This window comes from Danio rerio, chromosome 13, assembly GCF_049306965.1.
Source record: "Danio rerio strain Tuebingen ecotype United States chromosome 13, GRCz12tu, whole genome shotgun sequence".
Lineage (NCBI taxonomy): Eukaryota > Metazoa > Chordata > Actinopteri > Cypriniformes > Danionidae > Danio > Danio rerio.
Genome location: NC_133188.1, coordinates 7,666,532 through 7,687,324, shown reverse-complemented (window position 1 = coordinate 7,687,324; position 20,793 = coordinate 7,666,532). Strand labels below are relative to the sequence as shown.

Genomic DNA, 20,793 nt, shown 5'->3' with positions numbered 1-20,793 from the left:
GGGTGCCAGAAACTTGCATTATTGTCAGCTAAGTGAACGAAACGTTCATAATGGGGATTTATCACAAACGAATCGCTCCCTACATTTAAATTAAAAGTGAAAGCAGGACGGGGGTGTGTTTCAGGACATGGATTAGATAATACATTTCCAGGCACACAAACACACGCTTTTTGTCGGCAATGCCCGTGCCATCATTTATCCATCGATGTAGAAAAATGATGTAAAATTATACTATCCATAATTTAAAAGAAATATTTGCATACTGACCATCCCGATCATATATATATATATATATATATATATATATATATATATATATATATATATATATATATATATATATATATATATATATATATGTAAAAATGTTTACATATCTTGGGGTCTGGATGGCCAATCCTCCACTTCACCTTGGTCCCACATTCATTTCAAAGGAGCACTACACTGTACTAAAATTGTGGCTCTATTGACGCATTCCTTCCAATAGACAATAATAGCGTATGGGCGACATCTAATGTAAATAACTTTAAAACACAAAATTTGTGCATCATTATAAAAGTTAAGTCAATGGGTTTAACAACTTTTTTCATTCATTCATTCACTTTTCTTAGTCTTAGTCTCTATTTCAGAGGTTGCCACAGCATAATGAACCGCCAACAATTCAAGCATATGCTTTACGCAGCGGATGCCCTTCTAGCCGCAACCCAGTACTAGGAAACACACAAACTCATACACTATGCACAATTTATTGATTCATTTTCCTTCGGGTTAGTCCCTTCATTCACCAGGCATCACCACAGCGGAATGAACCACCAACTTATCCAGCATATGTTTTACACAGCGGATGCCCTTCCAGCTGCAACCCAGTACATCCATAAACACTCATTCACACACAAACTAATACACTGCGGCCAATTTAGCTTACCCAATTCACCTGTACCACATGTCTTTGGACTGTGGGGGAGAACATGCACACCCCACACAGAAATGGCAACTGGTCTAGCTGGGACTTGAACCAGCAACCTTTTTGCTGAGAGGCGACAATGCTAACTACTGATCCACCGTCCAAAGTTAAATCGATTTGTTGCTTTTAAGGCAACACATTTACTCCCTTTTTTTTTAAGTAAAGTAAAGTAATCGCTTTTGACAGTGTGGAAAGATACAGTAACAGCTTCCTAATTTCATAATTCAGGCTTTAAAACTTAAATGCATTGTGAGAATGTTGCTAAAACCACAGCTAAAATGTAACAAGAGCTTCATTTGAAAAAGTACGAAAGACTTTTGAAAGTCTTTTTCAAAGCCTCGAGCGCTTTACAAAAGGTGCTCAGATATAGCATCGCGAGCTCTGATCTTATTTGCACCTTCCTGGCAGATTGGCTGCTTGTCAGTGTGTTTGTGTCTTTCTTTCTAAGTGTGAACAGTTTGTGAGAACTGAGACTTGTGATAATGACAGACTCGCAACAACATATTTATAAAAATTTCAGTTACGCTCAGCTGCCCCTGATGTTTCCAGGCTGCTGCACTTGGCTTCATCTGAGGGGGGAAAATGCATGCATAGTCATTTATAAATGCACTTCTCTAAACTGAAACACATTTAAGCAGCATATATTTACTCGTTCCCCTTTAGGCACATCGTAGTTATGGGTCAATGCTGAAAGTGTTGCAAAATGCATATTCCTCTTACACACCTGCGCTCTGGCTGTGTGAGATCTGGGTTTGTGAGGCAGACGCGATCTCTTGAGATGTGTGCGTTGGGCCTGAAGGCTCTGTGGTCATCTGGTCATCCGGAGGCCAACGTAACTCTCCGCTCTCCACCTCTCCTCCATCTGTGGGATCCACCACGATGGAGGGCAGACGCTTGGACAGCTTGGGGTGGCGTTCCTGTGTGTCTGGAAATATCTGAAAATAGACATTTTACCTGTGAAATCATCGTGTAGATGTTAAATGTTCCACTTCACCACTGGCAAACCCATTGTTTGTGTATGCACAGGCCAGTGTTTTAAGGCCATTTCAAGCTGTTTTACTCCTACTACGTGACTTCTTTAAGACTAGTGGAAAGAAAACATCCCAAACAAACATTATCATAATCTTACTTATCATTTCTACTTATTCAATATTACTTACTGTACTTATCAATTTGTGTCTGTAGATTTGAATTACAATATATTGCTTATAAGTTTTCCTGCATTTTGTGATTCACATATTTTCTTTTTAGATGCTTTTGAGGTATAATCACAATTTTAAAAATGTTGGCAGGTTTTTAAAGCACAATACAATCAAGAATGTGTGATTTTTTTTTTTTTTAGTTTCCCTTATTTGTATTTATAGGGCTCATATGTTTACCAGATGCAAAGTCTTTGGTGCCTTTGGTGGGGAAAATATCTAATAGCAGGTATTGCGGTTGCGATTTTTTTTGTGATTAAGTTTTTTATTGATTTTGATTTTACATGTGATTGGTTGTAGCATGTAGCATCTTTACACTTTCCTTTCAATAAACAAGATCCACTCCTCACTATTGCGATTGCGATTTGATTTACAGTTGAATTTTGTAGTCAAGCTTCAGCTCAATAATCTGTAAGCCGTGGCAACAATTCTGTGACAGCTCTTAAAAATGACCTGTCTTTGTTCGATGTCTGTGATTTTGGGCCCTTTCATACACCTGACACAATAAGGCGCAAGACGTGTTTGCCCCGTTTTTTGCCCCGACGCTATTGTTAGACCTTAATTTTCCCATTTTCCGCCATGTTGTTTAAATATAGCAAATCCATTCAGACACTTTGTGGACCTTTGGGTGTTTCGGTCTAGATAAAAGGCGCATTGTTGTTGCGTAGCTGTTTTGAGGAACTAATATAGACTGCATAATGAACTGGCTGAAAGCAGGTCTATAGCCCAGCGCAGAGTACTTGTGCGCCTCGCTTACACACTGCTTAAAACACGCAGGATGAACAGCAATACAGAAATATCTTTTCAAATGAAAAAATTAAAGGAATACAATATTACACAAATGATTACTTTCCACATAAAATTAAAAACCTCCATGCCTTCGTCGTCTCGGGGGGATTTTTTCAGTTTATTCACGACAATTTGCTTTTTGTATAATGTTTTTATTAGTAGAAGTATTATTTATTAAATGTATGGATATAACTTGTTTGACCACACTTCGTTATTATTGTTCATTTATTCATTTGCTGGAAATTAAAACTGAATTTAGAAATAGTTTAGAAACAAATCCTAACAAACGAAATTAGTTATAGACTAACAAACGTCTGTGCGTACAACACCGTTTCCTTATCCACGAAATAGAGAAAGAGAAAGTAAAGAGGCCGATTGGATGAGGCTCATTCTTTATTCTCACATTGCAGACAGTACGTTTAACTGTTTTCTCACTAGTGAAGTGTTCAGTTTTTCCACTTACAAAGTCCGCCATGTAAATAACAAATGCACCATGGCGTGATGCAACTGACTCTTAAAGGAAATGGGAGATGAGACTCTGATTGGTTTATTATGAAAACACACCCATTACTAGGCCCACACGAAATCTGCGCGCGCAAAAATCCGCAGATTTTCCGCAGATTTAGAGTCCATCATTAATTCTGTTTATTTACTTCAGTAAATGTATGTAAATCTATATTCATTCAGTTTTTAAATTAATTACAGCAGGGGTGTCCACACTCGGTCCTGGAGGGCCGGTGTCCTGAAGAGTTTAGCTCCAACTCTAATCAAAAACACCTGAACAAGCCAATCAAGCTCTAACTAGGTATACTAGAAACTTCCAGGCAGGTGTGTTGAAGCATGTTGGAGCTAAAGTCAGCAGGACATCGGCCCCCCAGGACCGACTTTGGAAACCCCTGAATTACAGTAATATTATTGAGGAATATGAAAATGTTCATCTGATTTGTGTACAATGCAGTTTGTACAGTAATATTTTCTGTCTTTTAGTATAGATATTATATAAGAGACTTGCTTTGTTTACCAAATAATGTGAATCTAATTGGATTTGCATTTTAAACATTAAATAAAAGTTAAAAGATGTTATTTTTTATTTCACATATTAAGGTTTTAGTTATGATACTCCCAAAATAATTCTGCAGAAATTTGCAGATTTTTACTAAAACTCTTCTTATAAATAACAAAACATGTCAGCAGATTCCATCTGGCCCTACCCATAACTCATTAAGAGAATAAGCACAACCCTGTTAGACCATGCGCAGCATATTTTTCCGTTGTTAAAATTGCAAAAGTGAATTCGGACATGCCCTTAATGCTTTTGCGCCCTGCACTTTAGACTTTGTGCCTAGATCGTAAAAACAGAGCCCTTGAAACTAAAATATTCCCATATTACAAATGCTGTTTTTTTTATATTAATTTGTCTTATAATGCTCCTTAAGCAGCAGACACCATAGTCCCACTTATCAATGCTTACCTGTTAGTTTTATTTATTTATTTATTTTTTATTGTGGGCGTAGTTCGGTTGCGCAATTCTGGTTGAGCAGAACGAAAGAGTGCATACTCAATTGGCTAGTAAGTCTGTCACACACAGCCGGTGTTTTGTCGATTTGTCCTAGTTTATCAAATTGTCCTACCTCCCATTCAAAAAGTAGGCAGCACATTTTAATGACATGACTTAATATGCTACCCATCAGATTCTGCTACAAGTGCCCTAACCTTCAGTACCTAATCCCTAACCCCAACCTCAGAACCATGCAAAAAGTGTTGTTAGCATGATCTGACGGGTAGGATAAAATAAACCATTCATCAAATCACAAAGATCATGACATGTGGTGATAAAAATATGTGTGAATGGACAAACCAGCAGGCTGAGCACATTGTGAAACATCTGAAATGTTGTTTTGGTCATTCTAAAACATCTTAACCATTTGAGTATTAGTGTTATTATATTAATAATTGTGCTCTGTGCTCTGTGTCTCGCACCTGCAAACACCACCACATGCTTATTGTGTGTTGGCATATAGTCTCCTGAGGTGAAAGTCAATTATTAAATAAGGAAAAGATTCCCCTACCGCAGCAAACTTAGTTTTTACCGTTGATATTTGGTGCCAGTTAATCAGGAAGTGACGATTTTGTTCTCTTTGACTCATTGGATAGAAACGCTGCTTTATCTTTTATGTTATAATCCAGTTTTACGCATTAAGTTAATTCACATTTTTGGATGGAAACAGCTATTGAAGCATCCTTGTTTAAAGTTGTACTGACACTATTGCTGTGGTGATTCAAGCGGTTGGGAATTGCATAGCAGTTAACCTTTTTTTGCCATGAAAAATACAAAACGAACTTTTTAGGATGCAGTGGGATCACAGATAGTTGAAACAGATTGTTTAATGCCAGTTTCTTTGCAAATCCTGTCTTGTGGATATGATAATGCATGCCTGTCAATCAAAATTGGTGGGCGGGAATAACCGCAGGACTGAAAATGTGTTTGAGATTTGGATCCTGATGTAATTGTAGAAAATAAAAATAGACTTTATGTGTCTATTCCATTTTTATATGGCTCATACACACTATTCTGTCACACATTTCTGTCCAAACAGATTCCAAAACTTGCATGATAGGTGCCCTTTAAAGAAAAGTTTCTAGCATTTTCACTGACAAACTTACAATTATTTTAAAAATGTATGGAAATGTGGGTGGGACAGTGGCTCAGTGGTTAGCACTGTGGTCTCACAGCAAGAAGCTGGTTCGAGTCCCGCCTGGGTCAGCTGACATTTCTGTGTGGAGTTTGCATGTTCTCCCCATGTTGGAGTGGGTTTCCTCCGGGTGCTTCGGTTTTCCCCACAGTCCAAATACATGCGCTATAGGTGAATTGAATAACTTGGCCTTAGGGTATGGATGTTTCCTAGTACTAGGTTGTAGCTGGAAGGGCATCCGCTGTGTAAAACACATGCTGGATAACTGGTGGTTCATTCTGCTGTGGTGACCCCTGATGAATAAAGGGACTAAGCCGAAGGAAAATGAATGAAAGAATGGAAATGTAGATTTTGTGGACTCCAAAAATGTTTGGCAAAATAAAAGTGAAAAGATTAAGCAGTTCAGCAGCTTTGATGTAGTCCATGATAAACAGCCAAGTGGGTGATACACGAGAAGCATTTCAGTCTTAGCAAGCAGGATCATGACTCATCCCTTTGTGCCAAAAGTCATGTAAGAATTGTCAAACAAATTTAAAATCACATTTCTCAGTGCAAAATCACAACCAATGTAGGTCGTTTACATGGAGGCATTTATTTGGAGAGCCCAGAGACATTCCGTCTATGGTTATTAGATCAAATTTTATTCGGCACATCCAGGGTTTTGTAAACACAAAGTGCATGATTGGCCTGGAGGCCAGATCTCTTTTCTTTTATCGAAAATGGACCATCGTGAAAATGAGGATCAGAAAAAAATTATCACTGACTGTTGAGCTGCTGAAGATCAATTGTGTCAGATTGGGTAACAATTTAGCTTGTACAACTTTAACAGCGATTATCTTCAGTTTCCAGATGATTAAACATTGTAATTAAAAGGAAGTAGAAGTGACACCACGTTAAAAAGATCAACTTTTCTTGAGTGTGTTGCAGCCCTCAAAATCGAAATGTTTATTTAAACAATACAATTTAATTTCTTTCAACTTTTGTCAATTAAATAGAGGTTAAGGAGGATCAGAAAATGAAATATTCATTATTTTATCAGTTACATCCAGGACATAAGTAGAAAATACACACTGTAAAAAAAATCTATTAATTAACTATTTGGGGCGTCACAGTGGCATTCCCTTTAAGAGTCAGTTGCGTTTCATTTACTATTTAAACGGCGGACTTTGTAAATGGAAAAACTGAACGCTTCACTAGGAGAAAACAGTTAAACAGACCATCTGCAGCAAGGATAAAGAACGAGCCTCCTACATTCGGCCTCTTTGCTTTCTCTTTAGTTTACTTTTACTTTTTACTCCTTTACTTTAGTGGATAAGAAAACACTGTTGTACGCACTCCACAGAAGACATCCATTAGCCTACATATTGTATTTAATTTGTTAAGCGCAAAGATTTGTTTCAAAACTTCCACAATTATACTTTATAGATAAAGGTTTATTGTTCTGCATAGAGTGACTTTATCTTGCCGTTCTGTAGTACTGTTGGAGAAATTCATAAGTAAATCTAATAAATGTTGGAGACATACTCGTTATATATGAGCTACATCTTGATTTCAGGCAAAAATGATTGAAGGCAATGAAGTGGCCTGCTCAACCCCCTGACCTCAACCCAAATGAAAATGTGTGGGGTGACATAAAAAAAATTATTTCTAAAGCGAAAACTAAAAATCACAGGAACTGTGGTATGTAGTTTGGTCATTATGGACTGAGTTACCTGTTTTTTGTGCCAAAGGTTTTTTGACTTGATGTAAGGCGAAGTTTAAAGAAAAAAATATTAATACTGTTATTTCTTTTTTACTGCTGTGTTAATTTTCATTTTATTTGCATTCTGTAAAATATACACACAGATTTTATAAAATCTCTTAATATTTTGACTAAATGTGTAATTTGTCCTCAAAAATTTAAATATTAAGCTATTTAAAATATTTGCACCTTGTTCACTTCTTTTAAGGCAGTGGTTCTCAAACTGTGGTACGAGTACCACTAGTGGTACGCAGGCTTCCTTCTAGTGGTATGCAGAGGAATGAAATATGTCATGTATGCTACATATATTTCAAAATTTATCAAAACTGATGTATATAATATGCCATATATGAAATATAGCCTATATTTCTGAGGTAATCTGCCATGTTTTTTTTCACTGTGCTGTGTTGTAGCTGCTTTACTGGGCCCACTATGCTTCTGTATTTTAATACTGCTCATTTTAGTGGTACTTGGAGAGACAATTTTTTAAAGTAAAACTTGATGAAAAAAATTAGATAACCACTATTTTAAGGCATTGCTATTTTTTTAACATAACTATACTTTTAAACAAATGACAGATTGACAGTTTAGACGAAGGATCAGATGACACTGGTCAGTTTGGGGTCTTCAGGAAATAACCAAAGAAAAGAGACCAACCTGCAATGAAACACCTTGCTCTCCGCTGTCGCTCACAGTGAAGTCTTCTCGACTGTGTTCAGGGTTGTTCATTATATCTGTCATCCTAATAAGAAAATAAAACAAAAATCTGAATCAACATATGTTGATTTGCATCTTTTTATCAGTTTCACTTCTGGATTATATCTAGGACAATGATACATAAAATAAAGCCCAAACATTTTTTGAGGTAAGATGCGTTTAATTTAATTTCTCCACTTACTGTCTTTATTTGATTAAAAAAAGGACACTGTCATGTTGTGAAATATTATTCCAATTAAAAATACTGTATCATGATTCCCCAGAAACAACACTATGCTGATTTGGTGCTCAAGACATGTTGTTGCTGAAAATCTTCTATTAAATGTTTTCAGAATTAATTAATTATTAGGAAATGTATGAAAGCCTTTCTGTAGCAATGTTGTTATTGTTCTTTAAAACAACTGAATGCATATTTCAAATGCTTTTTTATTTAATGCGTACAGATATACTGACCCTAAATGTTGGAACAATATTTGGCAGCGTAATAAGTGTTCAGATAATAACACTAACAAACAATGCATAACCTTTGCTGAATTATTGAAGACAGTTCATGCCAAATGAACATTTGGCATCATTTTATTTATCTTTTTTTTTCTTCCCCATTTCTAATAATAAAGTTGCAAATTTTCATATTGATGTTACAGAAAAGCGTGAAGAATATCTTAATACTCTAAAGGACCATTTTCTGCTGTAAAAAAACAAATTGTGAAATATAAGTAAAGTTTCACAAACTAATTTCGAGAGGAGCACATGATATGATTCTGCACCTCTGGCCACTCATCCGTAATCAGTAATAATCCAATCAGAGTGATCCTAGCTTAATATAAATGGATCACTTTCTCCTTATTGCCCTATCTTCGTTTTGGAAGAATCCCCCCTTCCACCCCATCTCCTCCTTTTTCTCCCCTTCTAAAGGGGGAGCGATCCAGACCTATCTGATCTCGGATCCCCTGATATGCTTATTGACCGGGCGTGAGCCCTGGGCTCAAATATCTCCGAGCTCAAGGTTCTCTCCCGGGACAGCATGCCAAACCTGCTATAAATGCCAAGCATATCTAAGTGGGAACTCTTAAAACGTACTTTTGATGGTTTTTCATAGGGTGATAAAGAACACCTTTATTTTTAAGAGCACATGGAATATAAAATTAAACTTCTTCAAAGAGTTTTTAAAGAAATGGCCATTTGACCATCAAAACAAGTGGCATTTGGCATTCAAAATATAAAAATTACCAATGAATAATCGTTTCCTAGTATTGGGTTGTGGCTGGAAGAGCATCCACTGCATAAAATATATGCCATAGTTGGTGGTTCATTCCACTGTGGTGACCCCTGATAAATAAGGGACTAAGCCGAAGGAAAATAAATAAATGAATATTTAAAGATAAATAATTGCAAGTTTAATATACAATCACTAGCCAGTTTATTAGGTACACCTTACAAATAACAGGTTGGACCCCCTTTTGCCTTCAGAACTGCCTTAATTATTCGTGGCATAAATTCAACAAGGTACTGGAAATATTCCTCAGAGATTTTGATCTATATTTACATGATAGCATCACGCAGTTGCTGCAGATTTGTTGGCTGCACATCCATGATGCAAATCTCCACATCCCAAAGATGATCTATTGGATTGAGATCTGCTGATTGTGGAGGCCATTTGAGTACAGTGAACTCATTGTTATGTTCAAGAAACCAGTCTGAGATGATTCGCGCTTTATGACATGGCATGTTATTTTGCTGGAAGTAGCCATTGGGAGATGAGAATACTGTGGTCGTAAAGGGATGGACATGGTCAGCAACAATACTCAGGTAGGCTGTGGCATTGTCACAATGCTTACATGGTACTAATGGGCCAAAAGTGTGGCAAGAAAATATCCCCACACCATTACACCACCACAAACAGCCTGAACCACTGATGCAAGGCAGGATGAATTCATGCTTTCATGTTGTTGACGCCAAATTCTGACCCTACCATCCGAATGTCAGAGCAGAAATCGAGACTCATCAGACCAGGGAACGTTTTTCCAGTCGTCTATTATCTATTTTTGGTGAGCCTCTGCGAATTGTAGACTCCGTTTCCTGTTCTTAGCTGACAGGAGTGGCACCCAGTGTGGTCTTCTGCTGCTGTAGTCCATCCGCCGCATGGTTTGATATGTTGTGTGTTCAGAGATGCTCTTCTGTATACCTCGGTTGTAATGAATGGTTAATTGAGTTACTTTTTTCCAGACCATTCTCTGTAAACCCTAGAGATGGTTGTGCGTGAAAATCCCAGTAGATCAACAGTTTCTGAAATACTCAGACCATCCCATCTGGCACCAACAACCATGCCACGTTCCTTAAATCACATTTCTTCCCCATTCTGATGCTTGGTTTGGACTTCAGCAGATCGTCTTGACCATGTCTACATGCTTAAATTATGCATTGAGTTGCTGCCATGTGATTGGCTGATTAGAAATTTGTGGTAATGAGCATTTGGACAGGTGTACCTAATAAAGTGGCCAGTGAGTGTATATGCTTAGGTATAAGTGTTTGCATGGCTTTGCACTTAATCTTATGCTGCTTTGCCCCTGCTGGGCCTTGGTGGTATAAATTACCATCTATTTTTGAAAATAGCCATCTAAACATTCAGCAAAACATTTCATTATGCACTGCATAAAAAAAATAAATACAGACACAGGGTGGAAGCAGGTGAGAAGATAATGACAGTGAACTATTCCTTTAATTTAACAAATATATACTTTGATCTGAATTCATACTTCAGTCAGTTGCAGTATTTGCATATTTGCTCAGTCTGAGGGCCCTAAAAAAATCCCTTCCTGTCTCCGTTTCAGACTGATATGGCTTTTTAACAGCGTACACACAACCAAACACAGCTAAACTTTGCTCCAGGCTTTGACTCCGCGTGACAGGGACAACATTGGTGTCTGCAGGTGGGTATGCAAATAAGAAGCATGCTAAAATATGAACCAGCCTTCCATCATTCTTATTGAGGTTGATGGCGGTCTCAAGGATTCGTCCCTGTTTGCAGTCTGTCGAAGAGACAGAAGTCATAGTCGAATGCTGAAGGATAATAAAACTGTGAACACATAAGCCGACACACTAGTCCAGCCACCCACACAAACACTCACAAATCCTGTTCAATTATTCAGCAGTTAAAGGCTGGAGAGCACAAAGACCTAGAAAAACTATTCAGTTTATTTTAACACCGAGACCCAAATTGAACAAATAGCTCAAGCTAAGGCTGTGCTCGATGTTAATCTAATGCAAAACTATATAAAAACTCTAAATATATTAAAGATTATATTAAATAAAAAAAACGTTTTTGCAATGGCAGAAAAAAAGGTTAAATTTTCAGATAAAAGTGCTGAAATAGGTACCAGAATTTAAAATATATAGAAAAAAAGAAACAATAATAGAAGAAAAAGAAGAAAAAGAAGAAGAATAATAGAAGAAAAAAAAATATATATATAGTAATAAAAAATTATATATATATATATATATATAATATATATAAATATATATATATATATATATATATAATATATATAAATATATATATATATATATATATATATATATATATATATATATATATATACATATATAAACAAAAGCTTTTTTTATTCAATTTTAAAATCGTCTTAATAATAATAATAATATATATATATATATATATATATATATATATATATATATATATATATATATATATATATATACATATATATACATATATATATATATATATATATATATATATATATATATATATATATATATATATATATATATATATATATATATATATATATATATATTTATATAAAGACAGATCCACATGCAATGTGTATTTATTTATTTATCAAGTCTCTTGACACTTTATTAATTGGTTTTCTTACTGTGCAAACCATGGTAATAGGGTAGATCATGTATGATTGTACATTCCTAAAAAAATATCCTGATTTATTCATTAATTTATTTTCCTTTGGCTTAGTGCCTTTATTAATCAGGGGTTTGCCACAACGGAAAGAACTACCAACTTATCCAGTATATGTTGGATAAGTTCCAGCTGCAACCCAGTACTGGGAAATACACTCTCACATGCACACACATACACTACGGCAATTTATTGTATTCAACTCACCTATACTGCATGTTTTTTTACTGTGGGGGAACTGGAGCACCCGGAAGAAAACCCACATCCACATGAGGAGAACATGCAAACTCCACAGAAACGCCAACTGGCCCAGCCAGGACACTAAGCCACCGTGTTGCCTATCCTGATTTATTTTCATTCATTCATTTTCTTTTCGGCTTGGTCCCTTTATTAATCTGGGGTGGCCACAGCAGTATGAACCACCAACTTATCCAGTATATGTTTTACGCAGCAGAAGCCCATCCTGCTGCAACACATCACTGGGAAACATCCATACACTCTCGTTTACACTCTTACACTACGGGAAATTTAGCTTACCCAATTCACCTGTACAGCATGTCTTTGGACTTATTGGGGAAACCGGAGTACCCGGATGAAACCCATATCAACACGGGGAGAGCATGCAAACTCCATACAGAAACGCCAGCTGATCCAGTCGGGACTCGATCCAGCGACCTTCTTGCAACAGCGATAACCACTGAGCCACTGTGTCGCCTATACTGATTTATTTTATTAAATTAAATAAAGGTTAAATAAAAAAATATATATAAATGTGGTAAAAAATAAGATGAAATACTGCAATTATTCATGATTGAAATTCAGTATAATAATAAAACAATACATAAATAAAATGTAATGAAATAAAAATGTCAAATATGACAAAAAATACCAACATAAATAAATAAAATACAAGTAAAAAGCCAATTGTTTATGTCATATATGCAGCATATAAATAAATAATACTGCAACAAGACTGATATGATAAATCACTGATAGTATGTGATATATGTCTTTGATAGTTGTCACGGTGACGCAGTGGGTAGCACGATCGTCTCACAGCAAGGAGGTCTCTGGTTTGAGCCCCGGCTGGGTCAGTTGGCATTTCTGTGTGGAGTTTGCATGTTCTCCACATGTTGGCGTGGGTTTCTTCTGGGTGCTCCGGTTTCTCCTACAAGTTCAAAGACATGTGGTACAGGTGAACTGGGTAACTAAATTGTCTGTGGTGTATGAGTGTGTGTGAATGAATGTGTTTGGGTGTTTCCCAGTGATGGGTTGCAGCCGGAAGGGCATCCGCAGCGCAAAACAGATGCTGGATAAGTTGGCGGTTCATTCAGCTGTGGTGACCAATGAGTAAAAAATGGACTAAGCCAAAAAGAAAATGAACGAATGAATGAATTTGATATTTTTCAATAGCCCCAATTTAGAAAAATAAACTGGAAAAGGTCAAAAATAAAGTTTTGATGAAGAACTTCAGTGAGAAATCCGTCTTAAAATTCTCGTCTTGTTTTTATTTGTTAAATGGACTTTATTAGTACATATAAATGGAATTTGGAAGTAAAACAAAGCTGATGAGAAGGAGAAAGTACAGAAGTGAAAATGAAACAGACTTCTGTGAAAACAGATTTCATTGTGTTGGAAAAAGATGTTCTGTGGAACTGTTATTAAGAGCATGCTGAGTCTAATTATTTGAGTGCTTTCTACCAAAGAATGATCCGGCTGCCGAATACAATATGTTTTATGTAACATGAGGGTGTAATTAGAAAAACGCCGAGAGATACTCTTACATAAAACTGAATTATGGTTTTGCTTTAGATGAATGTTGAGGCAGTTCAACTTACACCTTTAAAACTGACATTCAGTTGAAGCCAGAATTATTAACCCCACCTTTAAATTTTTTCTTCTTTTTTAAATATTTCCCAAATGATGTTTAACAGAGCAAGGGATTTTTCACAGTATGTCTGATAATGTTTTTTCTTCTGGAAAAAAGTCTTATTTGTTTTATTTCAGCTAGAATAAAACCAGTTTTAATTAAAGAAAAATAATTTTAAGGTCAAAATTATTAGCCCCTTTAAGCTATACCATCGTTATACAATAACTTGCCTAATTACCCTATCCTGGCTAGTTAACCCCATTTAACCTAGTTAAGCCTTTAAATGTCACTTTAAACTGTATAGAAGTGTCTTGAAAAATATCCAGTCAAATATTATTTACTGTCATCATGGCAAAGATAAAATCAATCAGTTATTAGAAATGAGTTATTAAAACTATTATGTTTAGAAATGCGTTGAAAAAATCCCTCTGTTAAACAGAAATTGGGGAAAAAAAGAAACAGCGGGGCTAATAATTCTGACTTCAACGGTACATGACATTAAAGTATATTAAAATCTTTCTTTCTCAGTTCACCTACAGGAAACCTTCTAAATATAAAAACCCTTAAAAATCCTAAAATGTAAGTAAAATGTCCTGTCCTGTAATATCCTGTAAGTAAAATCACAAAAAGTCTAGACATGATTGAACATGCATGGTGACGTATGTGCAAATCCAAAAATCATCTGGCAGTCGGAAGCATTTGGCAGTGTATTAAAAACTGATTTCAATGTAATTCCTTGTAAACACCGCCCTGGCTTTTGGGCATAGATACAAGCACGCACACACACACTTGTGTATCTTTATGTGGACCTCCCATAGATATAATGATTTTATACTTTACAAACTATATGTGTTTTTACATTTTAAAATTACTTCATTCTGAATAAGCCATGCGGTGGCACAGTAGGTAGTGCTGTCGCCTCACAACAAGAAGGTTGCCGGTTTGAGCCTCGGCTGGGTCAGTTATCATTTCTGTGTGGAGTTTGCATGTTCTCCCCACGTTTGCATGGGTTTCCTCCGGGTGCTCCGGTTTCCCCCACAGTCCAAAGACATGCAGTATAGGTGAATTGGGTAGGTTAAATTGTCCGTAGTGTGTATGGATGTTTTCCAGAGATGGGTTGCAGCTGGAAGGGCATCCGCTGCGTAAAACATGTGCTGGATAAGTTGGCAGTTCATTCTGCTGTGGCGACCCCGGATTAATAAAGGGACTAAGCCGAAAAGAAAATTAATGAACGAAAAATTCTGAAAGGTTTATAAGTTGTATTCTTAAAAATGTCCTCACAAGGTCAAATATTACTGTTTTTGCTATACTTGTGCAGACATTTGGTTCCCACAATATAAGGAATACAAGGTACAGACACAAACACACACAGAATTGTACAATTATTTTTACAATGATTTTGATGACTGTATATGCTATACCCCTACCCCAAAACCCAACCCTCAGATAAAACACTCAGCATTTTATATTATCAAAATACTTCATTCTGTGTGATTTATGAATTTTTTTGTTTCTCATGAGGACCAAAAAATGTCCCCATGAGGTCAGACATAACATGCAACATCCAGTAGCTACACTGAATGCTGTCAGAGTGTGATATTTAACTAGACTCTTTAAGTTGGTTTAACCCAAACTGGGGTCAAATATGGACTGAATAAACATTTTGGGTTGGTCCATATTTTATACAAATTTGGGTTAAACCAACAAAAACATTTTCAGTGTGGATTTGAAATTAAAAGAAGCGACTAAAAAAATTATTCAAAGATGATTCCTTGGATTTACTAAAAATTTTTTATGTGGTTGTAAACTATTTATTTGGGCTCAATTTAAACAAACACATTAAATTGAACATTATTAAACTAAATTTATTTGTTTAAATTCAACACAAATAAATAGTTTGCAACAGTTCTGCATGCAACACTTTTTCCAGTATTTAACATATGTTTTCACATATCTCATTATCATTAGAGTCAACCAGATTCTAATCCCATTATTAATCACCAGTCAGGTTTAGATGGTAAATTCACAATATGGTTGGTTTTTCTTTTTTTCTAATCAGAGCCAATGCTTAACGTAATCTAACAAGCAGAACTGACAGGTTTATGGTTCATTTAGCCACGTAACTAACCTAAAGGTCAAGGTCATGACATCAAATGTCACAGCACCTTTAATAAGCATTGGTTTACTACAAAACCATAGAAACGGGGTTGACTATGTAAGAAGAGCAAACCCTGCTGACAATCAGTGCCCTTGAAAAGTTCAGCTCCTGAAATAGGCATAGGACGAAAACCGTTTTCAAGGTATACAGCGGTTTGGAAAAGTCAAGGTTTTAAAACCGCCAAAATTTTCTGTAATACCGTTCCTCAGGTATGTTTAATATTTTTTTATATACTGTTTTGTTTTTTAGGACAACAGTATCTCAAGCAGAAAATATGCAAAGATGCCTTTTTAAATTGCAAAGAAATCAGTGTTTTTAAAACTAATGAAGACAGCAGTAGTCAATGATTCATTTTAATTATCTAGCCTGACATGTTTAGTGCTCTAAAATTACTTAAATCCTTCTAAAAATAAAATATATTGTTTTCAAAGGGAAAACTAATTGTTGTTTTTTACCCAGACATTTAAAAATAATATATTTTAAAGCAGTAATCACTATTATTTTTATCTAAGGTTATCATACTGTCAGAATCTTATACCGGCCCATGCCTATTCTGAAACGAGGATGATGTTGGTGATGATGTCTTTATACCAGATGTTTTTCTTCAATGGATTTGGACACGCTGCTACAAGAGTTATGATGCAACAGATCTAATGAATATAACTTTTTTAATAAAACCTAAAATGCAAGTAATGCTGTATATAGGTCCAAAACTAGAAGTCCCATTCTAGTGTCTGCATGGCATTAAATTTACAGAAAAGCAAATAAAAAGTGTCTGGATTCATGTTTCAATTGACTGTTGTGCCAATATCAAAATATACAGTAGGGATGATGTTCCATCATTCTGTGTAGCAGACTTATTTAATAATTAGCTATATTTACAAGTCTAGTTCTGCATACTATATTTCATTCATTTTCTTGTCGGCTTAGTCCCTTTATTAATCTGGGGTCACCACAGCGAAATGAACTGCCAACTTATCCAGCAAGTTTTTACGCAGTGGATGCCCTTCCAGCCACAACCCATCTCTGGGAAACATCCACACACACATTCACACACTCATAAACTAAGGACAATTTAGCCTACCCAATTCACCTGTACCGCATGTCTTTGGACTGTGGGGGAAACCGGAGCACCTGGAGGAAACCCACGCGAAGAACATGCAAACTCCACACAGAAACGCTGAGCCGAGCGACCTTCTTGCTGTGAGGCGACTGCACTACCTACTGCGCCACTGCCTCGCCCTCATACTATATTTATTAAACTTTATATAATTAATTAAATATTCAGAGAAGTGGTTAAATGGCAATGTATAGACCAGTTTAAGGGGAAACAATGGTCCCAACGTATTTCCTCTTTTACATATTTAATTTCTATAGCTTCTGAGAATCCAAAAAGAGCCACACAATGATAAATAATGTTATGTTTGCTGTTTTAACATTAAGTTAAGATTGAATTGCCTCTTGTTATAGTTATGAACCAGTTTGATAACAAGCAGGAAATGTTCAAGGGGCCAATGACCTGACCACATTGACATGGTCTATAACCATTTAAAAAAAATGTAAATAAATTACTTGCGGGCTGCATAGAGGTCTTTCAACAGAGTAGTGTAAACATGCCTGACAAAAGCATTTGGCATTTAAACTACTTCTCTAAATCATCTTCAAATAATACTCATTATTATTGCAAATTTCACTGTTTATAAATATATTGTTAAAAAAAACTGTATTACACATTTATTGTTTTCAACATTGGCTGCACTGTGGGCAGTGGGTAGCACGTTCGCCTCACAGCAAGAAGGTCGCTGGTTTGACCCTTGGATGGGTCAGTTGGCGTTTCAGTGTGGAGTTTGAATGTTTTCCCCATGTTGGCATGGATTTCCTCCGGGGGCTCCGGTTTCCCCCACAAGTCCAAAGATCTGTGGTAGGTGAATTGGGTAGGCTAAATTGTCCATAGTGTATGTGTGTGAATGAGAGTGTATTAATGTTTCCCAGTGATGGGTTGCAGCTGGAAGGGAGTCTGCTGCGTAAAACATATGCTGGATAAGTTGATGGTTCATTCCGCTGTGGCGACCCCAGATTAATAAGGGGAATTAGCGAAATAAAATAAAAAATAAATAAAATAAAAAAAAACGAATGAATGAATGTTCTGAACATTTAAAACCCAATTGTTTGTCTGTAACCCTTACAAATACAAAATATAAGCTTGTACTTAATTTTTGGTCTGAATATTTGAATATTTTAAAACACAGGACTGGAAACAGATGAAATTATACTGAAGCAGGACAACAACAACAAAATATTACATTTATTGGTAACTAATTTTGGTTCAGAGGGCTAACACATGTTAAAGCTAATCAATCTTGACTTTTTCACTGTTAAATTCTTAAATATTTAAGTGACAGATTAGTAAAAATCACTTCATATATATAATTTTAACAGAATTACAAAATACAAAATATATTCATTTTAAAATATGTTGACAAATATCTTACACAACTGACAGCCACATGATTTTCTGAGATGTAAGCTCCTCAGTTATATTTCTAACCCTTTATTTTAAATGTGTAAATGATTATAGATGTATCAAATACCTTTATTGTGTCCTCTTGTCTCCCTTAGCGTGATAATTGTTGTTATATTCAGTATTTCCTGCCGTTAAACTCTCACAGCTTCCGTTCACTCATCAGTCCGTCCAGTTCGAGCGCGCATCTGACCTGCACAGCGGAAAGTTACTGTTGAATGCTGTCATAGTCCTTCTGCTCATCCCCCTGTAGTATCAACGTCATTCATTTACATGTGGAGAGCTGCGTGTACATGCAACATCAATCCCCTACGATTGGTTATAAGAAGCAGGCATTTACGTCGTCATCTCAGCCTGTTTGATCATGTAATTGTCGGGATTTCTGATTCCCAGATGATGAGTTACGCAAGTGTTTGGGTGAGTTTAGAGACACTACTGAGCCAGATTGTTTCAGAGAAAACGCTTACTGCTTCCGCAGAAAGATGTTTATACTTCGTGTCACAGTTTAGTTATTATAGTAAAACTATAAAATGATGTGGTTTGGCAAAAAGACAGATTAAAAAAACCCTCATCCTTCAGGTTGTTGGTTGTAGATCGCTAATGCCCTCTGCTGCTGACAGAAAACATTGCACGCCTTTTATGCTAGGCTACAAGGCTCCCACATGAGACAATACTATAGTAATTTGAAGAAAATACTGGTGTTTTTGATGTAAAGTGTTTTTTATTAATCTGCTGTGATAATTCTATCGTCATCGTGGTGGTAATACAACAACTTTAGCAATGTTAACACACCCAATACTGTAGTTTTATACGTTATATGCAGTTTACTGTAGTAAAAAACTAAAGGATGCTTCAGTATTTATCTGTTAAATACTAGTGTTTTGAATTAAAGGGTTTGAATTAATCTGCTGTGAAAATTCTATCATTGTGGTGGTGGTAATACTACAACTACAGCAATATTAACATCACACAATACTGTAGTTTTATACGTTATTCACAGTTTACTGTAGTAAAAACTAAAGAATGCTTCAGTATTCATTACAGTTTATCTGTTCAACACTAGTGTTTTTGAAATAAAGGGTTTGAATCAATCTGCTGCTATAATTCTATCGTCGTTGTGGTGGTAATCCAACAACTATAGCAGTATTAACATCACCCATTACTGTAGTTTTATACACAGTTTACTGTTGTAAAAACTAAAGGATGCTTCAGTAGTGAAGAGCGGGGCACAAAGTAACACTTTTTGGTTTTGGTCAAATAATAAACAAAGTATTGGGGTTAGACAAACCATTTGTTTTTTGTTTTTGTTTTTTACCAACAAAACACAAGCCTCTCTTACAAATGAGCACTGAAAGTTTCTTGTGAACTCTATAGTCTTTGTCTCAATATACAACTAAACAAATCACCCAAAACTGTACTGTTTTCTATAACTAGGTGTATCTCAATAAATTAGAATGTCATTGAAAAGTTGATTAATTTCATTAATTAAGTAATCCAACATTTCCGTATTGAAACCTTTCCTTTTTTATTGGCCGTAAGCAAAATTTAAAGAGATAAGCGCTTGAAATATATCAAACTGTGTGTAATAAATCCATATAAATGATAAATGATTTTCACTTTTTTATTGAGTTTGTAAAATTAATCAACTTTTTGATGACATTCTAATGTATGCACCTACAGTGTAGCCTACTATAGTAAAACAATAAGCATACTACACTACCTGACAAAAGTCTTGTCGTTGATCCCAGTTGTAACAGCACATAATAACTTGACTTCTAGTTAATCATTTGGAAAAGTGCCAGAAGGTAGATTTTTCTGATGCATCATTTGTTGAACTGCATCTCAATCATCACAAATACTGGAGAAGACCTACAGGAACCCAGATGGACCCAAGATTCTCCTAGAAATTGGTCAAGTTTGGTGAAGGAAAAATCATGGTTTGGGGTTACATTCAGTATTGGGGTGTGTGAGAGATCTGCAGAGTGGATGAACATCAACAGCCTGAGGTATCAAGACATTTGTGCTGCCAATTACATTACAAACCACAGGAGAGGCCAATTCTTAATCAGGATAGCACTCCTTCTCATTCTTCAGCCACATCAAAGTTCCTGAAAGCAAAGAAGGTCAAGATGCTCCAGGATTGGCCGGCCCAGTCACCAGACATGAACACTGTTAAGCATGTCTGGGGTAACATGAAGAAAGGC

The 20,793-nt window shown here is 35.9% G+C and overlaps 1 protein-coding gene and 1 long non-coding RNA gene across 3 annotated transcripts in view; one reads left to right on the top strand and one right to left on the bottom strand.

Annotated features, from left to right (window-relative positions):
* Window positions 1-1,126: 1,126 nt before the first annotated feature.
* Window positions 1,127-18,813, bottom strand: si:ch73-49p17.1. Its single transcript, XM_068212999.2, has 4 exons — window positions 18,661-18,813; window positions 8,044-8,128; window positions 1,689-1,899; window positions 1,127-1,533 (listed from the first exon to the last, which is right to left on the bottom strand). The coding sequence occupies exons 2-4, from the start codon at window positions 8,125-8,127 to the stop codon at window positions 1,481-1,483; spliced, it is 348 nt and encodes a 115-aa protein (XP_068069100.1). The 5' UTR covers window position 8,128; window positions 18,661-18,813; the 3' UTR covers window positions 1,127-1,480.
* Window positions 18,747-20,793, top strand: part of LOC137487363 (uncharacterized) — a 64,226-nt gene continuing 62,179 nt past the window's right edge. For both annotated transcript variants that reach the window (XR_012389138.1, XR_011005890.2), the window contains exon 1: window positions 18,747-19,006. This is a non-coding gene — a long non-coding RNA (uncharacterized lncRNA). The remainder of the gene's footprint in view (window positions 19,007-20,793) is intronic.

Bases quoted from the DNA above. Each gene is read 5' to 3' on its own strand.
- si:ch73-49p17.1 (XM_068212999.2), bottom strand. From the start codon at position 8,127: ATGACAGATATAATGAACAACCCTGAACACAGTCGAGAAGACTTCACT. The intron at 1,900-8,043 runs GTTGGTCTCTTT...GTCTATTTTCAG, and splicing joins AGCAAGGTGTTTCATTGCAG to ATATTTCCAGACACACAGGA. The intron at 1,534-1,688 runs GTGTGTAAGAGG...TTCCCCCCTCAG, and splicing joins CTCACACAGCCAGAGCGCAG to ATGAAGCCAAGTGCAGCAGC.